Source organism: Trachurus trachurus, assembly GCF_905171665.1.
Source record: "Trachurus trachurus genome assembly, chromosome: 17".
Taxonomy (NCBI): Eukaryota; Metazoa; Chordata; class Actinopteri; order Carangiformes; family Carangidae; genus Trachurus; species Trachurus trachurus.
The window spans coordinates 9,476,455-9,496,778 of NC_139900.1; the positions used below are offsets into that span (position 1 = coordinate 9,476,455).

General features: G+C 41.5%; 2 protein-coding genes across 2 annotated transcripts in view; both read left to right on the forward strand.

The window, feature by feature from the left end:
• Nucleotides 1-8,057, forward strand: part of atp1a2a (ATPase Na+/K+ transporting subunit alpha 2a) — a 71,468-nt gene extending 63,411 nt beyond the window's left edge. The window contains 6 exon segments of the mRNA XM_083990968.1: nucleotides 1,296-1,419; nucleotides 2,749-2,894; nucleotides 3,024-3,154; nucleotides 5,398-5,499; nucleotides 5,728-5,819; nucleotides 7,635-8,057. Coding sequence (XP_083847094.1) covers nucleotides 1,296-1,419; nucleotides 2,749-2,894; nucleotides 3,024-3,154; nucleotides 5,398-5,499; nucleotides 5,728-5,819; nucleotides 7,635-7,663 — 624 coding nt within the window. The 3' untranslated portion in view covers nucleotides 7,664-8,057.
• A 4,369-nt stretch (nucleotides 8,058-12,426) lies between these two features.
• On the forward strand, nucleotides 12,427-17,133 carry sdhc (succinate dehydrogenase complex, subunit C, integral membrane protein). Its single transcript, XM_083991127.1, has 6 exons — nucleotides 12,427-12,479; nucleotides 14,422-14,481; nucleotides 14,630-14,731; nucleotides 15,608-15,669; nucleotides 16,471-16,634; nucleotides 16,870-17,133. The coding sequence occupies exons 1-6, from the start codon at nucleotides 12,463-12,465 to the stop codon at nucleotides 16,972-16,974; spliced, it is 510 nt and encodes a 169-aa protein (XP_083847253.1). The 5' UTR covers nucleotides 12,427-12,462; the 3' UTR covers nucleotides 16,975-17,133.
• The last annotated feature ends 3,191 nt before the right edge of the window (nucleotides 17,134-20,324 follow it).

The following is a 20,324-nucleotide window of genomic DNA, read 5'->3' on the forward strand; positions in this document are numbered from 1 at the left end:
CATATTCAGAGCATTTCAAGTCTCCACAGGTTAAAGATAAAGAGAAACGACCTGCTCTCGTTGCTAATAAAGCGGCTCAGGTGAGAGAGAGAGAGAGAAAAAAAGAAGGGCTTTGGTTTTTGTAACAGCACGACAGATTTGTTCAAGCTGACAAATATTTACTTAACTGTCTGAGATCACAGGGACAGAGCATTCTTTATTGGCTGAATTTCTCTTTAAAGATGCTGATGATTGAAGTTTAAAAGCACCTAATTTGTGCACCTGTTTTGCATATAAAAAAAAAAACCCTGTTTCCTTCAAAGTAACATGTCTGCGTGTGTTAAATAAACGCTGGTGGAGAGAACAGCTGGATGTCTGCTTTGAAGAGCGGAGACCCTAAAAATTAAAAAATAAAATATAGAAAAAATTCAATGAAGCACCTGATGTGTTTATAGTACAGTAAACAAGTAAAAGTACAAATTTCCCATGTCTGCTGGTGAGGTTGTTAACAGCTTGTTAACAGCTTAGTTCAACTCCAGGCTACAGGCTTGAGGGCTCTGCTGAGATTTAGCAGTGACAAGCAGCACTTGGAGTCTGCTATGATTATTTTTAGCAAAGCACTGCCATGTGGAAAAAGGGATGGCTGCAAAAGATGTTTATCAAAGCAGGATGTGGCACACTTAAAGAATGCTTCAAGACTGAAATATTTTGGAAGATGGAACGACTCGGTTTGTGTCACTTCTTCACATCCCTGCTGCTCTTGTCCTTGTCTTTCCTCAGCCCGGCTGTGGGTCAGGGGAGTGTAACACCAAAACAAACTGGATTTGTCCACCACAGAGCATGCCGTTTGCTTTCACACAGTGCCAAGTCTTCACCTCAAATCCCACCTAAGTCGCAGAGATTTCCTGCCCTAAGTCACACATATTGCTCTGTTGCTTAGCCGGTAAAACCAGCCAATATAAGATCTTTATTACAGGGACCCTTCTACCCTCCCATTTTATGAGTGTCTTGAAATTCTCTATCAGTCTCTCTCTCTTTCCTCCATCCTTGTCTCCACTCCCCGCCTTCTCTCTCTCTCTCTCCATCACTGTCACTGCGTCTTCTTTCCCCTCTCCTTGCCCTTTTTCTGTCTTTTCTTCCCTCCACATGGTGATTGAATGCTGAATTATATTAATAGTGCTATGTCTAGTCTACTCCATGTCTGGCACTGTCACCGAGCCTTTGTCCTGATGCCACCGAGACAAATTCCTGCACATTTATCTGCACAGGCTGCATAAAATGAGCCCGGTTCTGTTCTGTTCTGCCCCGTCCCCCAGGTTCCAGCCATCTCATTGGCTTACGAGACAGCGGAGAGCGACATCATGAAACGCCAACCGAGGAACCCCAAGACGGACAAGCTGGTCAATGAGCGTCTCATCAGCATGGCTTATGGACAAATCGGTTCGTCCTCTTACGTCTCATAACCTCCGTGTGCTTCAGCTTTTAAACCTGAATCACTGTCAGCGGTGAATTTATGGTGATAATAAAAGTCACCGGCATAAAAACAACATAAAGCAATGACATTTATCAGAAACTCACGGCCTCTGTAAATGTTTAGGTATCTACAGATCGAGAGGTGAGCAGCGTCGCACAGATTTCATCTAATTGTTGTGACATTTATACCAAATTGAAAGTGAGAGAGTGCAACTGTTTTCTACTTAATCTCGGTGGTTTTTCACTGATTGGAGCTGCACTTGAACGCACGCTTTTTATGCGTTTTGGGAATAGTGAAGAATCAAAGGCTGGCCCAATTTCATAGGCTGTTAAATGGGTCAAAATATGACGGGGGGGCTTCATTGGACGGCACGCAATTTTTAAAGCTGAACGCGTTCAAAAACAAAACAGTGGGTCAAAACTTTAGGAGGTCACATCAAATCGCATTTACAAAGTGCTGCTCTGACATTACAGCTTGAAGCCTCTCTACAGCGAGAGTTCAACTGATCTGAAGTGAGGGACACAGTGAATGTGACAGTAAGAGTAAAAATTCACCAACATGAGCGATCATCGGCGAGGAGGAGGAGGAGGAGGAGGAGGAAGAGGGGAAAGCATCAGGAAAAACAGAAGCAGCCATTTGCCTTTCTCACTGACATGTTAAAATCTATCAGCAGAAACACACTGACCTGGCTCAGGGTTTCAATCTAACAACATAATGAAGGAGATGATTAATAAGCATCAGTTCTCATGGAGGTTTGGTATAATGCGAAGACTTAAGCTCTGAAATAAGATGTCCATCACTGTGAGATCGTCCCGCCCACTCTGACAAAACGAATTTGCCGACATGAAATTAAAACTCACTATCAGCTTTTATTGTCGTCCTCAGCTGTCTGAAGCAATTTACTCACACAAAACAAAAAGGCAACATGGTGGAGGCAACGGGGAGGACGACACAGTCACCTGAACTGTTGCTCTTCTTTATTCACTGAGCATCAAAGACCTGGTGCTCTACACCTGAACATCTAGACCAACTGTAAACTTAAAATTTAGACTTTAGACCAACTTTTTTGTCATTCAGTATACAGCAAGTGCAACATAATACAATTTTGTTGCAATTGGCTGAGCACAGAAGTAGAAATGTATAAAATATAAAAATATACTAAATATACAGCATAAATATTAGCAACTATAAATATGCAATGGTAAAAATGAGTAAAGATGTGCTTTTCCTAGTTAATTGATTTGAATCACATCATTTTTCCCTCTTACCCTGTGACTGCACTTGTCTTGAGACAGGTATGATCCAGGCTCTGGGAGGTTTTTTCACCTACTTTGTGATTCTGGCCGAGAACGGATTCGTCCCAAAAGACCTGGTGGGCATTCGAGTCAGCTGGGACGACAAGGGAGTCAATGACCTGGAGGACAGCTACGGTCAGCAGTGGGTAAGGAACCAGGGACCAGGGAGACAAACCAACACACCCTTCTGAATATTTCTGCACTCATGTGGAAATAAATACAATGTGTTTATGTGCGCGTGTCTGTGTGCTTGTGCTTGTGTGTGTGTTTTGCAGACCTATGAGCAGAGGAAGATCGTTGAATTCACCTGCCACACTGCCTTCTTCAGCAGCATCGTGGTTGTGCAATGGGCCGATCTGATCATCTGCAAGACCAGGAGGAACTCCCTGTTCCAGCAGGGCATGAAGTAAGGGAGGGAGGGAGGGAGGGAGGGGGTGAGAAATCAGGCCATGTGGTTATGAAGTCAGAGAAGAAGAGTGGGTTGTTGTTGTTGTTGTTTTACTTTGTCTGAATCTTAAAGGGATAGTTCAACATTTTGGCAAATTGGCCAATTGCCATAATCCCTATAGTCATAGCAGTAGGTTTGTTACCTTGAATTGTTGGTGCAAGCTATTTTTAGAACGGCGGAGCAGAGCTGTGAGCTGCTCAGAGCTACGCTACGGAGGCTATTGGGATTTCTTGGTTTCCCTCATCAAATACACAATCCAACAACTCCACAACGCTCTGGTGGACAAGTTGTGACCTGCACATTCACCACGCTATGAAATAATAACACAACGTTACATTACCAGACAGAGTTGTTTTAGAGGTAAATGCAGAGACTGCTTGATGAAAAACTGTCCCCGACGGGAACGTGCATCAGCAGTTTTGCATGAATTTGCCTCTAAAACAACTCTGTCTGGTAACGTTGTGTTATTATCTCATAGCGTGGTGAATGTGCAGCTCACAACTTGTCCACCAGAGCGTTGTGGAGTTGTTGGATTGTGTATTTGATGAGGGAAACCAAGAAGTCCCATGAGCCTCCGTAGCGTAGCTCTGAGCAGCTCACGGCTCTGCTCCACCGTTCTAAAAATAGCTTGCACCAACAATTAAAGGTAACAAACCTACTGCTATGACTATAGACCGAATCGCCTTGTTGTTTACATTCTACTTCCGGGTAGAAAACCAGCACGTAGTTTGAATGAGATCAATAGTAACGAACGAGAGTTTAGCTATATATCATATTTTTCACGCCCTATCACCGTTTAGACAAATCTGAAATGATTGAAGAAACATCACTATTTCTGTGTGTGTGTTTTGTGTTGCTATGTGTTGTATTTATTCAGTTTGGGGGAATCACGATGTCTAGAAAGCATCAGTGGCTGCAGCTGACAGGGACAGCTAACGGTAGCTAAGCTAACGGTAGCAGCTAAGCTAACAGCGGTAGCTAAGCTAACACCAGGACGTCAGCTGTTAAAACCCTCCCGTTGTCGGACACGACATGAAACTACTCCAGTTAGCTCAGTCATGTTGTAACTCAGATATACGCTGGAGAACATATTTTTTCATGGACCGTTTATTGAGTCACTGAGTTATTAAAGTTAAACAGGTAGCTAACCGTTAGCCCGGCTAATCTATGATAACCATGACTAATGGTTGATAAGTAATACATTTTTCATAAATAATAAAATCAAGGAGGTTTCCTTTAAGATATTGCATAAAATTTACCCGGCAAAAAAAACATTAGAACGATTCAAACTCGATATTGTATACTCCTGTGATTTCTGTGGTTTATTTGATGAATCCATTGTACATTTATTTTTTCATTGTTTATATTCTCAAATATTTTGGTTGAATGTACAAAACTTTCTTGAAAGAAAAACTGGTCATCCAATACATCTACATGAAAAGGACATTTTTCTTTATTTTGATGATAACCAATTGGATAATGATTTAATTTTTTTTGTACAACTTGTTTTATTTTTAGGAAAATTTCACATTCACAAAAGAAAATGGACTGACAATAAACCAAACTTTGCAGTTTTTTTGAAAGAGATTTTTCAGTATGGCACCGACACCAAAGGACTTGAAACACAAAAAGCATTTAAAACCAATTTTATTTTGGATAAATACCTATTTATTTAATATGATCTTCTTTAATTCAATGTTTCTTTGTTTTGTTTTTGGTTTGTTTGTTTTTTATACATATATATAGATATTTTATTTTTTTATATATACATGGTAAACATTATCTCTTTGTATATTTATATATATTTTTTATTTTATTTTTCCCCTGGCACAACAGTATTGTTCTGTACATAAATGTTAATAAAGTTTAAAAAAAAAAAAAAAAAAAAAAAAAGATAACCATGACTAATTACAAAAATGTGCACACATAAATAGTAATGTTTGTCCAATCATTGGTTTTATAGTCTTTACAAACATCAGATTAGTCTAAACGGTGATATAGTGACGTGAAAAATGAGATATATGTAGCGATACTCTAGTCTGTCACTATTGTTCTCATGCTGGTTTTCTACCCGGAAGTAGTTGTAAACAACAAGGCGATTCGTCCTATAGGGATTAGGCCAATTTGAGAAAAATGTTGAACTATCCCTTTAACAGTTGCAGTCTCCAGTCTCTGATCCGTCGTGATTCTCTGTTCAACAGGAACCGGATCCTGATCTTCGGCCTGTTTGTTGAGACGGCTCTGGCTGCCTTCCTCTCCTACTGCCCCGGCATGGACGTGGCCCTGCGCATGTACCCCCTGAGGTTCGGCTCCCGCTCTGCATATTCATATCTCCACTGAACAGAAAAGAAATAAGCTCTCAAAGACCTAACAGGCTGCCATTAGCCCGTCACTCTCGAGCTTTTAAATGAAGTCTGTGATCTTCTTAAACACCACGTTGTTATCCTTAATGTTCAAAAAATCAATTCAATCATGCGGACCCAGCTTGTGACTCACCACTGCTCCGTCCTGCTTTTCTCTGTTATCCTCAGGATCCTGTGGTGGTTCTGTGCCTTCCCATACAGTCTGCTCATCTTCATTTATGATGAGGTCCGTAAATTCATCCTGAGGAGGTCCCCTGGAGGTAAGCACTTATTTAAAAAAAAAAAGCAAGATTAAAAAGGTTTCAACCTTATTTGTGTTGTTAATAAAGGATTGTCAGGTTGCCAGGTTTGACATCTGTATTTTCCATCAAGATGTTTACTCAGGCTTCCTACTGTCCTCTGAAAAAAAAAAATATATATATTAAAAATCCAACAACGGTGGCCTGTCCACTCCTTGAAGGACACGCTGATTGACAAAGTCACCACAGCTCTGCTCTGCTGATCTGACCTGAAAGATCCCAGCATGCATCTGACAGACGGTGACGTGCAGGAGAAGACAGGAGAAGTTTAATATAATTTCAAAGTAGCACAGGAAAAAAAAGAAACGTTGTAAATCATTTTGAGCTGAGATCAAAAAGGAGAAGGAAAGGTACCAATTTTACAAAACAGTGTTGGTGGCAATTACGGGGAAAAAAAAAAAAGGATGTAAGCTTTAATTTTGGTGTAACATTTCAAATTGGTGCCAGCTGTCATGTTTTTTGGGATAAAGTCCATGATGCAAATTGTGCTCTTCACATTGTTTTTCCTGGCACATTGGAAGGCGGTCAAAGCCCCAGCGGTGCGTTTTGGGGCCTTTGTAGGTAAAAAAAACAAAAACAACAAAAAATGAGCAGAAGTTTAAAGTTGCCAATTTATGGGGGAAAAACAAACACATTTCTGAGAATTTATGAGAAAAATTTGCTTTTTTTCTCCTTTAATCAAACCATTCAACTTCATTCAAACTCTCCTGATGCAGCCATGTTCCTGTCACACATCTACACTCAGTTTTTTGTTATAAATTTGCAGCTCTAGCCTTTTTTTTTTAACCTGATGGTGGCCATAACAAGCCGTTCAAACCACCACCTCACCTACAATAAAGTAGGCTTTAGGTTGAACCTGTAGTTCTGCGCTGACAGCTAACAAACACAAAGCTTTGTGAAGCTGCAGCTTCCACAACCTTTGACTGATTACTATTTGTCTTCTGGTTTTGATTTCTGGCCCAATAGCTTGTAAATGCACCGCTGTCACTTGGTGAACTATTCCTTTAATAATCGACGCATAAAAACCCAGCTAATAAACGAGAAAACATCCAGTGGTGGTGAAAATCACACATGCACGTCGCAGCTGTTAATTCGATTTGATCCGACTCTGGAGGCCGAGGGCTGCATCCGCAACGCATTTCTACCAAAGTCCTTCATTAGTTTTTGAAAATATCTGGCTAATAAACAGACAGCGGCGGAAACAGAAGCCACTTGCAACTCTGTTGATGGAGCCATTTAAGAATAAGAGACAGAGAATTTAGTGAGACTTCGCCTTCTGGCCCAAAGGTAAAAAAAACAACAACAACAACAACATGACGACGAGTTCACATGTGTAAAAACAGATCGTACCTGCACAGCAACAACAGAAACACGTCGCACATGACAAGAGAGGAAATTAAAGGAAGGCTGATGAAGACACTTGAGCTGTGCTGCCCCCAAAAGATCCTACACATGATATAGACTCACTACAATGGCTCCAAATCTGTTCGCTGCCACGGTGTTTCAGCTGATGAGGGGCAAGACATGAGGAGACAAATACAATTTATCGTGACAGTTAATCATTTCTGTTAATCTGTGTGTCACGGGCTGCTGATCAGAGACTCCGAGTTAGAAGGGGATTCATTTGGAAACGTACAGAGACAAAGGCAGCGAGATGAATACAAATAGAGCAGTACAAAGGGATATTATGAAAACTCCTCGCCTGTCATTTCGGTCTCTGACACTTTCTCTCTCTGTCTCCTATTCTGTTTGTCTCTCTCTCTCTCTCTCTTCCAGGTTGGGTGGAGCTGGAGACATATTATTAACATTCAGAAAATGTCAGTTTGGATTGTGTGTCTGTGAGTGTGTATGTGTATGTGTGTAGGTGAGGCTGGAACTGTGTGTGCGTGTCTGTCAGTTGTAATATCGCATGGATCAGTTCCCAAATCTGATTATCATAAAAATACTGCTGAAAATACGCTTTTTGATTGTGCTTTGATTTTTTGTTTGTTTTGTTTGTGTGTGTGTATGTGTGTGTGTGTGTGTGTGTATGTGTGTGCTTGTGTGTTTTCTCAGAGAACATTTCCAGCAGAACAATAATGATAATGTATACGCTTTTTGTGCCTTACATAAACCAAAGTGATGTATCGTCGTGGCCAGTTTGGCTACAAAGGAATACTGAATGTTGTTCATCATGTGAAATGTACCAAATAAAACGTATTCCAACATACCACTGACCTCTGATTCAGTTTTTATTATTCATCAATTCGGAGGCAGCTGTGGCTCAGGAGGCACAGCGGTTCGTCCGCTAATCAGAAGGTCGGTGGTTTGATCCCCAGCTCCTTTGGTCCTTGTGTCTAAGTGTCCTTGGGCAAGAAACTGAACCCTAAATTGGCTACCATTTTGTTTTCTCTCTGTGTGTGTATGTTTCTCATGTGTCGTGCTTCTCGTCTCAACATGGTCATCATGGCTACTTCTGCACGTTTATGTGTGTTTTTCCTGTCTCCGCTACTACGGACTGAACATTTTTATCGCTGCACAGGGTTTGGTTTGGATTGTTTTCCATTGTTTTCTCTGAGGGTCTCTCAGTTTGCCGGTGCACTTTGAAAAGTTGGATTTGAGTCAATGTGCAGTTTTTCCTCATTTTGTCATCAGTTTAGTTGCCTTGTGTTGTTGTTGTTGTTTTGTAACACACTGTTTTGCGTTGTTTCATTTGGCTGCTCCCAATTTTATATCCATAGTTAAAGCAGAAGTGAGTGATCCGGTCGTTTTCGCTAATGCTGCGTTCCAGGCAGGCTTTTGAAATCGTAAATTACAGCTTCAAGTCACAACTTACGACTTTGTAGCGTTCCAGGCAACCCACTCGTGTTTTTCCGACCTGTTTTACCGGTGAAAGTCACTATAACGGCCACTCGTAACTTCCGACCGGTGAACTCGTACCAGATCGAACTGGTACAACTTCACGGTCGGAAAAATACGAGTTTCCTTGAACGCACCATAACAGTCCTCGTCACTACGTCACCACATTCACGGCGTTCCTTGGCTGCACACACAGCCCTGCATGCCGTTCTCTCTCCTCATTGGATAAAAACTGTAGGATACGATAAATGTTTTCTCCTCGGCTCAGAGCAGAGCAGAGGGACTGAGAGACCCGTGTTTCAGTCCAAACACTCTATGTAAGTGATTGCTGTCGGAAGATATAACTATTTAAGACTTATATTAACACAAATATATCACTCACTTCTGCTTTAATTAGTCACATAGTTTTGTACATATACAGTGTTCAGCCCACATGGACTTAGACTGCGGTGATATATTTGTCAAATATGTTTGTTTATTTGGATAAAACCCCTTGAGATGTACCATCTCGTTTTCGAGGGGGTCCAAACATATAGACAAACATGTTCTCAACAATATAGAAAAACAAACAGACAAATAAACAAGCAAAACAAACAAAAAACAATAGTACAAACAAGGACAAACCAGTTATTGTAACTACATTGGGACAAAACAAAACAACCATAATAAGGCCACAATGGTCAACACTGAGACTAAAATGACAGTATATAGTGATTAGTATCAGTTCAACAAATCGGAAATGCATCTTCAGTGAAAACAGGAAGAGGTTACCATGAGATGAGAAGACAGAGCTGGAAAATACCAAGAGAGGAACTGGATCTGATATTAGCAGAAAGGTTGTTCCAATCTGCTGGTGCTTTAAACATAAAAGCTCTTCTAAATTCTACCAAATGATTTAATGACATTGGGAACAGAAAAAAAGGGCTGCGATAAATGTCTAATATGATAACCTGTTGTATATGGTGTAAGATACTGCTGTAGATAGGATGGGTAATTAAAGTAAATGCATTTGTATATCAACTGTAACCAGTGCATGTGTCTTCTCATATTCAATGTTGGCCAGTTGAGTCTAGTGTACATTGTGCAGTAATGGGTAAGAAAAGGGCAACCAAGGACAAATCTACAGAGTCTGTTGTAGGCTATGTTAAGTGAAGCAAGGTCTGATTTATGGGCACTTTGATAAATAACATCACAATAATCTATAATTGGGAGTATAAATTGAGTGGCCAGTTTCTTACGTACATTAAATGAAAAACAAGTACGAGAACAATACAACATATTAATCCCAAAATTGACTTTGCGTAAAAGATGATTAATGTGAGGTTTAAAAGTAAGTTCAGAGTCTAGCCAAACACCGAGATATTTGAAGGTGTCAACTTTATGCAGTGGAGAGCCGTCATTACAGTTTATAACACAAGAACCAGGGATGGATTTAAGTTTTTGTCTGGTACCAAATATCATAAAATAGGATTTTGATTTATTAAGAAGGAGTTTATTACAAGACAACCATTCCTGGACAGAAATAAAATCGGACTGAAGGGAGGACTGAATTTGAGTTATGTCAGACTGGGATATATATATGACGGTGTCATCAGCATAAAGTTGAACACGGCATTTAGCAAGACTTGTTGGGAGATTATTTACATAGATCGAAAATAGAAGTGGGCCAAGAGTTGACCCCTGAGGGACACCACATTGTTGCGTAAGAAAATCAGATAGATATCCATTTAAGACAACACACTGTTTTCTGTTGTGAAGGTAAGAGCTAAACCACTGGACTGCAATGAGAGAGAGACCAACATTGTACAGTTTGTCTAATAGAAAATAACGATCAACAAAATCAAAAGCTTTACTTAAAGGAGTATTATCGCAAATCCAAATCCTTAATTCGGCCACTAGATGGAGCCAGGCGGAGCTTATCAGATAAACAAGTGGGCAGCTGTCAGAGAGAGCTCCCTCACCAGGCTGCATGAACGTGCAATCGCGGGAAAAAGAAAACTCGCTAGTGGAAGCGGCAGCTCTACGTCGTGCACAACCACAACAACGACAACACCAGCAACTGAAACGTCCTCCTCCTTAATAACGCTGAGAGGACAGCTAAAGAAAGACACAGGGACGTGGAGACAAAGTGTTCTACCAGCGATTCAGTGACTGTAAGCAGCCTAACACTGCTACATTACTTACTGTTGCATATTTGTCCGGTTCGGAGGTTGGATTTGCGAGTTCCGAGTGCATTTTAACGCAGCAAGTGCCGGGCCGGCTTGGATCATAACAAAGACAAATGCTGCATTTGCCCCACGGACACTATACTGTTGGCGTTTTTTTTTGTAAATTTAGTTATGGCTCCCCCCGACCCATCTTTTGCATATTTCATCTTATTTTATGCTATTACTGCTGTATTTGCGATAATGCTCCTTTAAATCAATAAAGATTGCACCAGTGAGTTCACCATTTTCAGCACCATTTTGTAAATTTCAAAAGAGCAGTTGTTGTTGAATAGTTTGACCTGAAACCCGACTGGAAAGGTGATAATATATTACATATTAGGCTACATAAACAAATTGTCTTTCCTAAGAAGTAAGCGATCCGGTGGTTTTGGCTAACTTCTTGTCAGCCGATGGAGTTAGCAGTCCCCGCCCTCGTCCCTACGTCACCACATTCACGCGCATCCCTTGGCTGCACACACAGAGAGGACCGCCCCTTTATGCCGTTCTCTCTCCTCATTGGATAAAGGTTGTAGGATACAAGGAAAGTTTTCTCCTCGGCTTACAGCAGAGTAGAGTGACTGACAGACCCGTGTTTCAGACCAAACACTCTATATAAGTGATTGCCGTCGGAAGATATAACTATTTAAGACTTATATTAACATAAATATTCCGCTTACTTCTGCTTTAACTGAACATGATCAATTCATTTCCAGATTAATCAGTTTATCTATGAACTGTCATTAGTATATAAATAAGATATTTACATTTGCTTTAGTCAGGCAATAACTAGGAACTAAACAACTTCAGTTAATAATTAACAATCAACAATTTATTATTTCATTTAATTTCATCTGACAGGGACCTTGTACAATCTTAAACTAAAGTGTTACCCTTTGGTATATTTGTGTATAATATCACACACACACTATGTTGACAACAAGTCTATATTAGACTGGTGCCTAATTGAAGGCAACAACATTTGTAATGCATGCAATGCATTTATTAATGTAATTCAAAATTAAAAAATAAAATCGATAAATGTATTAGGCCTATTTGATAATTAACTAATCAATTAGTCAATTTGTCAGCTAGTCATATAAGATCTGTATGTATTAAAATATTTGTTTAAGATGTGAGAGACCAAGAAGAAACTCATAAATATAAATGAGAGTAACGCATATGAATAACAATCAGCTCATTCTATTTATAAACTAATTGAGAAGAGTGGAGTCAGTTTGGTTAATTCATGTGTTAAATAAATAATACATGAAAATACATAAATGAATGAAAAATAGATAAATAATGTTGATTATATATATTAGCATTCAATTTCTTGCATTATTTCCTTTATGTAAAATGAAGCAGATGCCTGTGAGAGACCTAAAATCCATTTTGTGTGAATGGGTGAAGATGACAGAGGAGATCCCGTGTCCTCGCTCTGACCTACCGTGACCTTCTTCAAACCAAACACAACGACGCTGCTGTGACGTCGTTGGCTTCATAACTGGGCGGAACAACAACATCCGGTGACGTCACTTCCTGTCGGTGTCGAGTCAAACATGGCGCTGCTCCTAAGGTCAGTACATCTGCGCTACATAACGCTGTAGCCCAGGGGAGAGGCTTTTTGCTTTTCATTTCGACTGTTTTCTCATAAAATGCCACAGTAACTGAGATCTGAGGAAGAATTACCAGGCTGTGACGTTTTAATCCCGTTTATTTTTTCCCCCGTGTGTCGTAAATATGTAGCGACGTAGCTCGAGTTGACGTTAGCCAGCTAGCGGCTAGCAGCTAGCAGAGAGTGGACTTTGAGTTGGATTATTATTAATATTGACAAACCAAAGCGGCTCTGCTTTAGTTTCCTGCTGTCGCTGTGGACGGTGTGTGAAACAAACCTAATACGGAGTTGTTTATGTGCTTCCTAACAGGAGGGTTTAGCTTGGAGTTAGCTAAGGCAAGACAAGGTAAATGTATTTGCATAGCACAATTCATGCACCAGGCAATTTAAAGTGCTTTACAGAGGCATAGAAATACAAAACAGGCAAATACAACAAAAAGGAAGAGAAAGAAATAAGACAGTAAAAGACAATAATAGCTACTAAAAAGAATAAACATATTAAAATCAAAAACAGAAACACACATCTAAAAGAAAGAAATAAGACAGTAGAAGATAATAGGAATAAGAATGATTAAAATCATTAAAATGACAATAGCTCTTTGAGGCTATACTGTCGTGCCACAATGACCATGTGCAGAAGTGAAATGACTGTTAAACTTTGTCCACTCTATTGACCTTAGGTGGCTGTTGAAGGATAAGCACATTCGCCATTTATGGCTTTATCAAATCAATGTTTAACACCCAGCCTCCATCAGTTTGTCTATTCTTCATTCATATCTAGATGTAGTTCACCTTTCCACCTCTGTTATCTTCTCCTTGATCAGATCAATATCTGTTAATTTATGTCTGCACGGTCTCGTGTAAAGGTTTAAAACACTTAAAGTAACGGATGCTTTCTAAATGTCATATTAACTCAGAGTAAATTCCTCCTGATCTGTGGTTTGTGGAACAGGAAGTGCTGTTGTTATCTCAATATCTTGGTGTTTTAAAACCTCACTCACTAATTAATAGAGATGATTGCTGCAATTGTGTTATAATTCACATAAGTAATGATATTTTATGTGTTAATCACCTACTCTTTCCCTCTTTTTAGTCTATTGATAGGCTACTTGTTGCTTTGCACTTGTTGCTGTTGTGATAGTTTCCCTCCAGGATCAATACCTCCCCTTATTTATTCAATACAGCCCCATTCCTCCTGTGCTCAAAATGGCTTGAACGTCTCCCTGTGCAGGGATGTGCTCACTGATGGAGTGAGTGGTTCAAGTCCATTGAGTCATTTTGCACAGGGAAACACTAATTTTCACAGTCAGCGAGTGTTTCCCAAAATGCCTCTCAGGGTCGTGTGTCATGCTCGGTTACCGCTCTCTCTCTCTCTCTTTCACTTTCTGACTCGAGTGGGGCTCGCTCTCAGTCAGCGCTGAGGATCACTTTTTAATGGCCGTGGCTGTGTGTTGCTGCTGAAAGAAACGTATAATCCGCTACGTCACTGATCATTTTGTATAATAATTAAGAAGTGCTTAAAACTTTCTGTTGAGGGCGGCACACGAGCAGTAAGTTGAAGGGGTGTTACAGCAATCATGGTGTCAGACAAATGTCTTATTAAGTGCTCTCTGTAGAGTTAATGGACTCAGCAACAATGTTTATATTTAATATTTATGTAATTACCATCGGTATTAGGATTTAGACATAGATGCGAGTCCTTGAATATTCTCATTTATTCCACCTGTGTGATGTTTGCATTACTGATTATGAACATGTTCACTCGTCATTCTCGTATACTTTGTTTAAACAAAAGCTTTTTGAAACAGTGTTCATTTTGTCGTGTACCAGCCAGGCTCTTTGTGTTTTCATGAATAGATGTAAATTTCAATGCTTCTCTCTTCTTTTCTTTTGTCTTCTTCAGGACATTTGCCCGCCAGGGCGTCTGTCTCTCCAGACCCCAGTACAGCCTGCTCTACAGACAGTGAGTTGTGTCTTTGCTTGTGAAAGAGGAAGATCAAACACAAGATACAAATGCTGCGACCGTTCATTGAGATGATGCAAAAATGACTCAATTACCCTCTCTCTCTCTCTCTCTCCACTCCCCCGTCCCTCTGTGTTCTCCGCCACAGTGCTGCTCCCATGGGAACCACAGCTAAGGACGAGATGAACAAGTTTTGGGCCAAAAATGCCAGATTAAACCGGCCCATGTCTCCCCATCTCACCATCTACAAGTACGTGTCCCACATTCCCAGTGCAGGGCGACGCCTCTGTTCGTCTCTTCAAGTCAAACCCATACGCTCGCTCCCTTTATGTTTCATAATCCTCGCTTCATATTTTCCAACCAACATTACCAGTTCTACTGCAGCACATCAGCCAAGTTGAAGATGGTATTAGTGTAAAAAGTCAATTTTCACATCATGCAGTAATTTCATTCTTTTAGTGCTTATAAAGCAGCAGGAGAGTTCACGCCTTTGGATGCATGTGGTGCAATAAGGAGCCTCTGCTTTTTTTTTTCACTCGGTATATTAGCACTACCAGGTTTTCTTCCTGGCTATTTTTTTTTTTCACTTATTATTTCTTTCCCAGGATAATTTTATGGCTAATCTCTGTGGCATTTACAATCCTGCTAAAATTGTCTGTTTATTTCTACTTATCTACAGCTTTAAATCTCACTCTACCTCCTGTTTTAAATCACTCTGTGTAAGAGCATTATCTTAATTTCCAGCTCTATGTGCAGACTTTGAAATCTGTTAAGGTGTCAACTATAATCTACTTTTGTTTGAAATTTGGTGGAAAAAAAAAACAAAAAAAACCCTCCTGTGCAGCGCTCGCTCACTCACAGCTTTGCTTTTGAGTTTGTGTTGCTGCTCGGGGCTGAAAAATAGACGTGTCTTTTTATTCTGTAGTACATCACAGTGATGTGACGTGTCAGTGGCAGCCTAACCTGACACTAAACAGTTTCTTTTTTTTTTTCTTTTTTTGTGTGTAAAATTCAGAGTAAAGCTAATGATAGTTGAATGCTTTGACTTTTGAGTTTTTTTTCAGTGAGTTTCAGCTTTGTGCGTTCACCATTGTAGTTGATGTGCGGCGTGTCCTTTGTGTTTCAGATGGTCCGTCCCCATGATGATGTCCATCACACACAGAGGAACTGGCGTGGGGCTCAGCGGAGGTAACAACAACTCACTGAATGAAGCATCCCATAAGTTTGTTGTTGTTTTGTTGTTTCCATGCTGCTTCTGTCACCGTGTGTTTTATTTAATCCATCGAGGTGAAGCTGCAGCTTGATTGACCCTGAAAATCTCCTCAGGCCATTTCAGTCCATCACTATTGATTTCTGCTAAGAGCATTTACTGGCATTATAAAACAGACCTTGTGTTCAATACAATTCAACCCCCTTTTGCATGTGGAAGTTGGACGTAATGGGCAGACTGCGGACAGCTTTTAGCCATTTGCCGGCTTGTAAAGGTTGATCCCGCTCACTCTGACATTGTGCATCGGCGCCGTTGACCTTGTTGTTCCACGCTGGGTTCAATTTGTTCCTGAGTTAATGTGCTCAATAAGGGTCAGCGTCCTCAGCTGCCGAGTCCAACATCGCACACTGACACATAAACAGGCACAACGTGTTATGAAAGTATCACACAGTATTTTAAATGCTACATGCATATAAAATGAAAAACTACAATTTAAATGTAACGTTTTTAATCTGTTTATACATTTTCCATGTTATTATATTGTCTTGTTATGTGTTTTTAAACATGCAAATGATCAAATATTTCTACGGCCATGAGGTTTTAAAATCATCTAAGCAGCACAGAAACTAAAACGCTGCTTTGATGAAGACGCCTATGCTTTTATTTTGAAATGCATGCACATGACATCTTTCTGTAACTCATCCCATCCCATCCCGTCGTCACACAACAGACCTTGTCCAGTGTCCGTCCTGGTCCTTATTGCTTCTGTCTGTGTCCAGCTATCTCGACCTTTGCGCTGGCGGCCATGGTTTTACCGGGAAGTTACCCGTACTACCTGGACTTGATCCACTCGCTGTCCGTCGGCCCCTATCTCATCGGGTTGGCCAAGTTCGGCATCGCCTTCCCCGTATCGTACCACACCTACAACGGCATCCGCCACTTGGTAAGACTTGTATTTGAAATAATTTGACTCTTTTGTGTCTTTTGCTTCATAACAGAGAATAATTGAGCTTCTTTAGTCAACTTAAACTACTGAAAAGAGCAATTATCGCCATTTGTGTTACATTTGCTCATTTTACAATTTTAATTTGTGACATTTATAAACTGATGATGTGTCTCCTGCTAAATCGTCTCCCCTCTTCTCTCTTTCTTCTTCTGTATGTTGTTATTTAAATCAGTTTTGGGACATGGGAAAGGGCTTCAAAATCCCAGAGGTCTACCGCACCGGCTACACAGTTATCGGTCTGTCCATCATCACCTCCATAGCCGTGGCTTTCCTCTGAGGAGCAGGAGGAGAGGAGAAGAAGAACAAGAGGAGGAGGAGGAAGCTGAAGGGAAAAATGGACTGTGGGAGTTTTGTGTATATGTTCTGTTGGGGCTTCACCGCAGGCCCGCTTTCATCAAAGTAATAAATAAAGAATTATATTATGCTCTAAAGCAGAGACGACGGTGTTGTGATGTTTTTATCCCTTGGAATTAATTATTCTCTGGAAAAAGCTTTGGGGTCATTGAACGCAGCAAGAGTGCAAAGTGCATGCAAATGTGACCCAGTTTATTTCACACTTGTTCTCCGTGTGAACAACCACCAGCAGCCAAAATTAGACGTGTCCTACATGTTATGTCCTTATGTAATTTGTCTAATAGTGCTGCTGTGACGTCAAATTCATTAATCACTTTATTTTGCTCCGAGTGCTCGGTCGCTGCCTGCCGGGCCTGACCGATGTGCGTGTTTGTGTGTTGTGTGTCGGCTGTTTACTGTAGGCTGTCATTCATATTTTACTTTCTCCAGGCCACAGCTGCTCAGATGCATTTTTAACACGAGGAAAGGAGAAGGGAGGCTCAAAATGCGGAGAGGCAGCCCAGTGGTGGAAGCTGTGTTATGTGAGCCGGCTCCTCACCGGCAGCCCGCCTCAGGCCTTTACCTCCCACCGAGACGCACAGGAGCTACACACTGCACCTCTACAGCTTTTGTCCTGCAGTGTGAATAAAAGCAAGCCGTGATGTAATGTCAGATCCAACTCCCATTTATGTGGCGTACAGTAACAAGAGCACACAGGGAGAGAGAGAGAGAGAAAGAGGGAGAGGGGAGGAGAGTGGAGGAGGAAGCAGTAAACGGTCTGGACTGGTGTTGGGAGGCTGCACCCAAACTGTTTGTTTGTGTTTCGATCAGCTGGAGAGAAGCAACACCGACGCCTCATCCAGTTAGCCTCAACAACATCCATTTATCAATTTGTTACCAGTGGCTTGAAAGTAAAAAAAAGAAAAAGAAAAAAACACTTGTCAGGCTGCGTTTTTTCAGCTTTTCAGTTTCACATGTGATCAAACAGATTCCTGGGCTGACTGTCGGCAGCAGCTGTCAGTTTTCATAAAACACCGGAGTTAATTTAACGCTTCTGACTGTTTAATTCCCCTCAGAGCCGCATCAGCTCCATTACTGGACCAGCATCTCTATATTTAACAGTTGCCAGCTCAAAAAAGGAAAAAAAAAAAAAAACCCAAACTGCTCTCTGTGTGTGACTTTTAGTGTGATCTCGGTAAATTTGGCTTCCAGTAGATTCCCTGCATTGAGCCTAATCCATGCTACAGGCGCATCTCCACCTGAGCTGTAGAGATCTATCAGCCTGTAATTTCCCATTGTGACTGACAGGGAAAATAGCTCCCAACTCCTCCAGGTTTATAAGACCGGATCTGCTTCTAGTCTGAGTCTGTTTGCTGCAAATCTGTAGAAACGTCTTCTATTTTTAGAGTGAAACATAAACTGAGGTGAAAGGAAAACACAGACAAGAAGATAGTCAGGGAGGGAGGGAGAGAGGGAGGGAGAGAGGCGGTTCTCTGGGAGGAAGGAGCGCGTTCCTTCAGAGTTATTGGTGCTTTAACAATGTGAGATGTTCCATCTTTTTGGCTTTTGGCGCAGATAATATCACCATTATGATGTTTTGATGAGATAACCTGCGTTAAAGCGGTGTGTTGTTGTTGTTGTGTGTCTCTGAGGCGCAGAGAGACTTAATGAATGCGCGGCGGCAGCACCCCCTACCGGGCGGCAGATTTATTATCCACGGGGCTGCGGTCCTGATGCTGAGGGAGGATGGCGGAGGATGCTGCGCAGGGCTGGGAGGGGGGGAGTATAAACCCGCTTTTGATCGAAAATATTGTGCCTCAGTCTCTGTGGCGCAATGGAATAGCGCGCTGGACTTCTAATCCAGAGGCTCCGGGTTCGAGTCCCGGCAGAGATGACAATCAAAGGATGGTGGCTTTTTGGATGAGAGGCAAAACTGAGTGATGGATAAAAAGAAAAAAGGAAAGAAAAAAAGCGTTGAGGTTGATTCATGGCTTTTGCTGCTGGGATGTGTTTAAAAGGGCTGTTCAGTCAGCAGATGGTGGATGGAGGGATGGATGGAGGGATGCACAGACAAATAAATAGATGTGTTTATTTTTTTGCAGAGGCCCAATAATAATAAAACGCTGTGCATCTGGACTGAATTGTCATAGAGATTTCCACATAGGAAAGCCCTTTTCAGCGCGCAAAGGTCAGCGCTTTAATATGCATGATTTCAAACGGGCAAAGAGCCTGAAAGCTCCGGCTTCGGTGTGACAGCAGCAGCAGTAACAGCAGCAGCACGCCGGCTTCGTTACCAGCCAATTACCGTGCAGGCTGCGGACTCAGGGCTCTGGTCTTACACGGTCATCAGGTATAAGGCACCGCAGGACAACACACAACACAGCAGCAGCAGCAGCAGCAGCGCCGGCGCCTGCAGCCTCGTCCTGTGAAAGTCAGTGGTTTCAGCACCAGGAGCTGTCCACTCATTTAAATAAATAAAGTAATAACTATTTTTTTTTTCTATTGCAGGGCCAGTAAAACACACACTCACACATACAGACACAAAAAACACATTTAAAGCCTTTTTTTTTCTCTCGTCCTCATAACAAGTGTTTAATGACGCCAGATGCTGCGTGACTGTTCCCCGGTTTGGTTTAGGGACAGAGGGAGAGAGATAAAGACTCCGCTTTACTTTGAACATAAATGAGTCACGGTGCCAGAAAATGGTGTCGTCTCAAGATTCCTGTGTGCAGATTTCTGTATTGAATTATAGACTCACAACTACAATGTTGGCGCAGGGAGAGAGAGGGAGAGAGAGAGAGGGGAGTGAGGAGAGAATAAGGACTGCAGTAGTCATTGTGTATTTTTAATTTAGTGAAATCAGAGTGCTGGGGACCTTTTTCTGGAATCATTTCAAGGACCCCTGAAGGTGGACTTTAGTTTCTGCTTTAGAAAAACCCACATTACTCCAATCACGGAGGCCCAGAGCTGCTCTGCTTCTTTATTTATTTATTTGTTTTTATTATGATTTATTTTTTTATTTTCCAGTGTGGAGAGCAGCTGCTCGCTTGAAGATCTCAAACGCCCCGCGACTCCTTCCACTCCTCCTCCTCCTCTCCCTCTCCCTCTCCCTCCTCCTCCTCCTCCCGACTCCCTGTGGCTTTTTATTATTTTGTGTTTTCCCCTCAAACACGCACTAACCCTCTGCTTCTCGTGCGCCGTGTCGTCGTTGTCGTCGCCACCACCGGCAATGATTGGACCGTCGCGCGGCTGCCGCCATCCATGTTTAACCCCATCATGCCTCCCCACACACAG

Coding starts and splice junctions, on each gene's coding strand:
- sdhc (XM_083991127.1), top strand. Junction 14,732..15,607: donor CCCCATCTCACCATCTACAA/GTACGTGTCCCA, acceptor TTTGTGTTTCAG/ATGGTCCGTCCCCATGATGA. Junction 15,670..16,470: donor TGGCGTGGGGCTCAGCGGAG/GTAACAACAACT, acceptor GTCTGTGTCCAG/CTATCTCGACCTTTGCGCTG.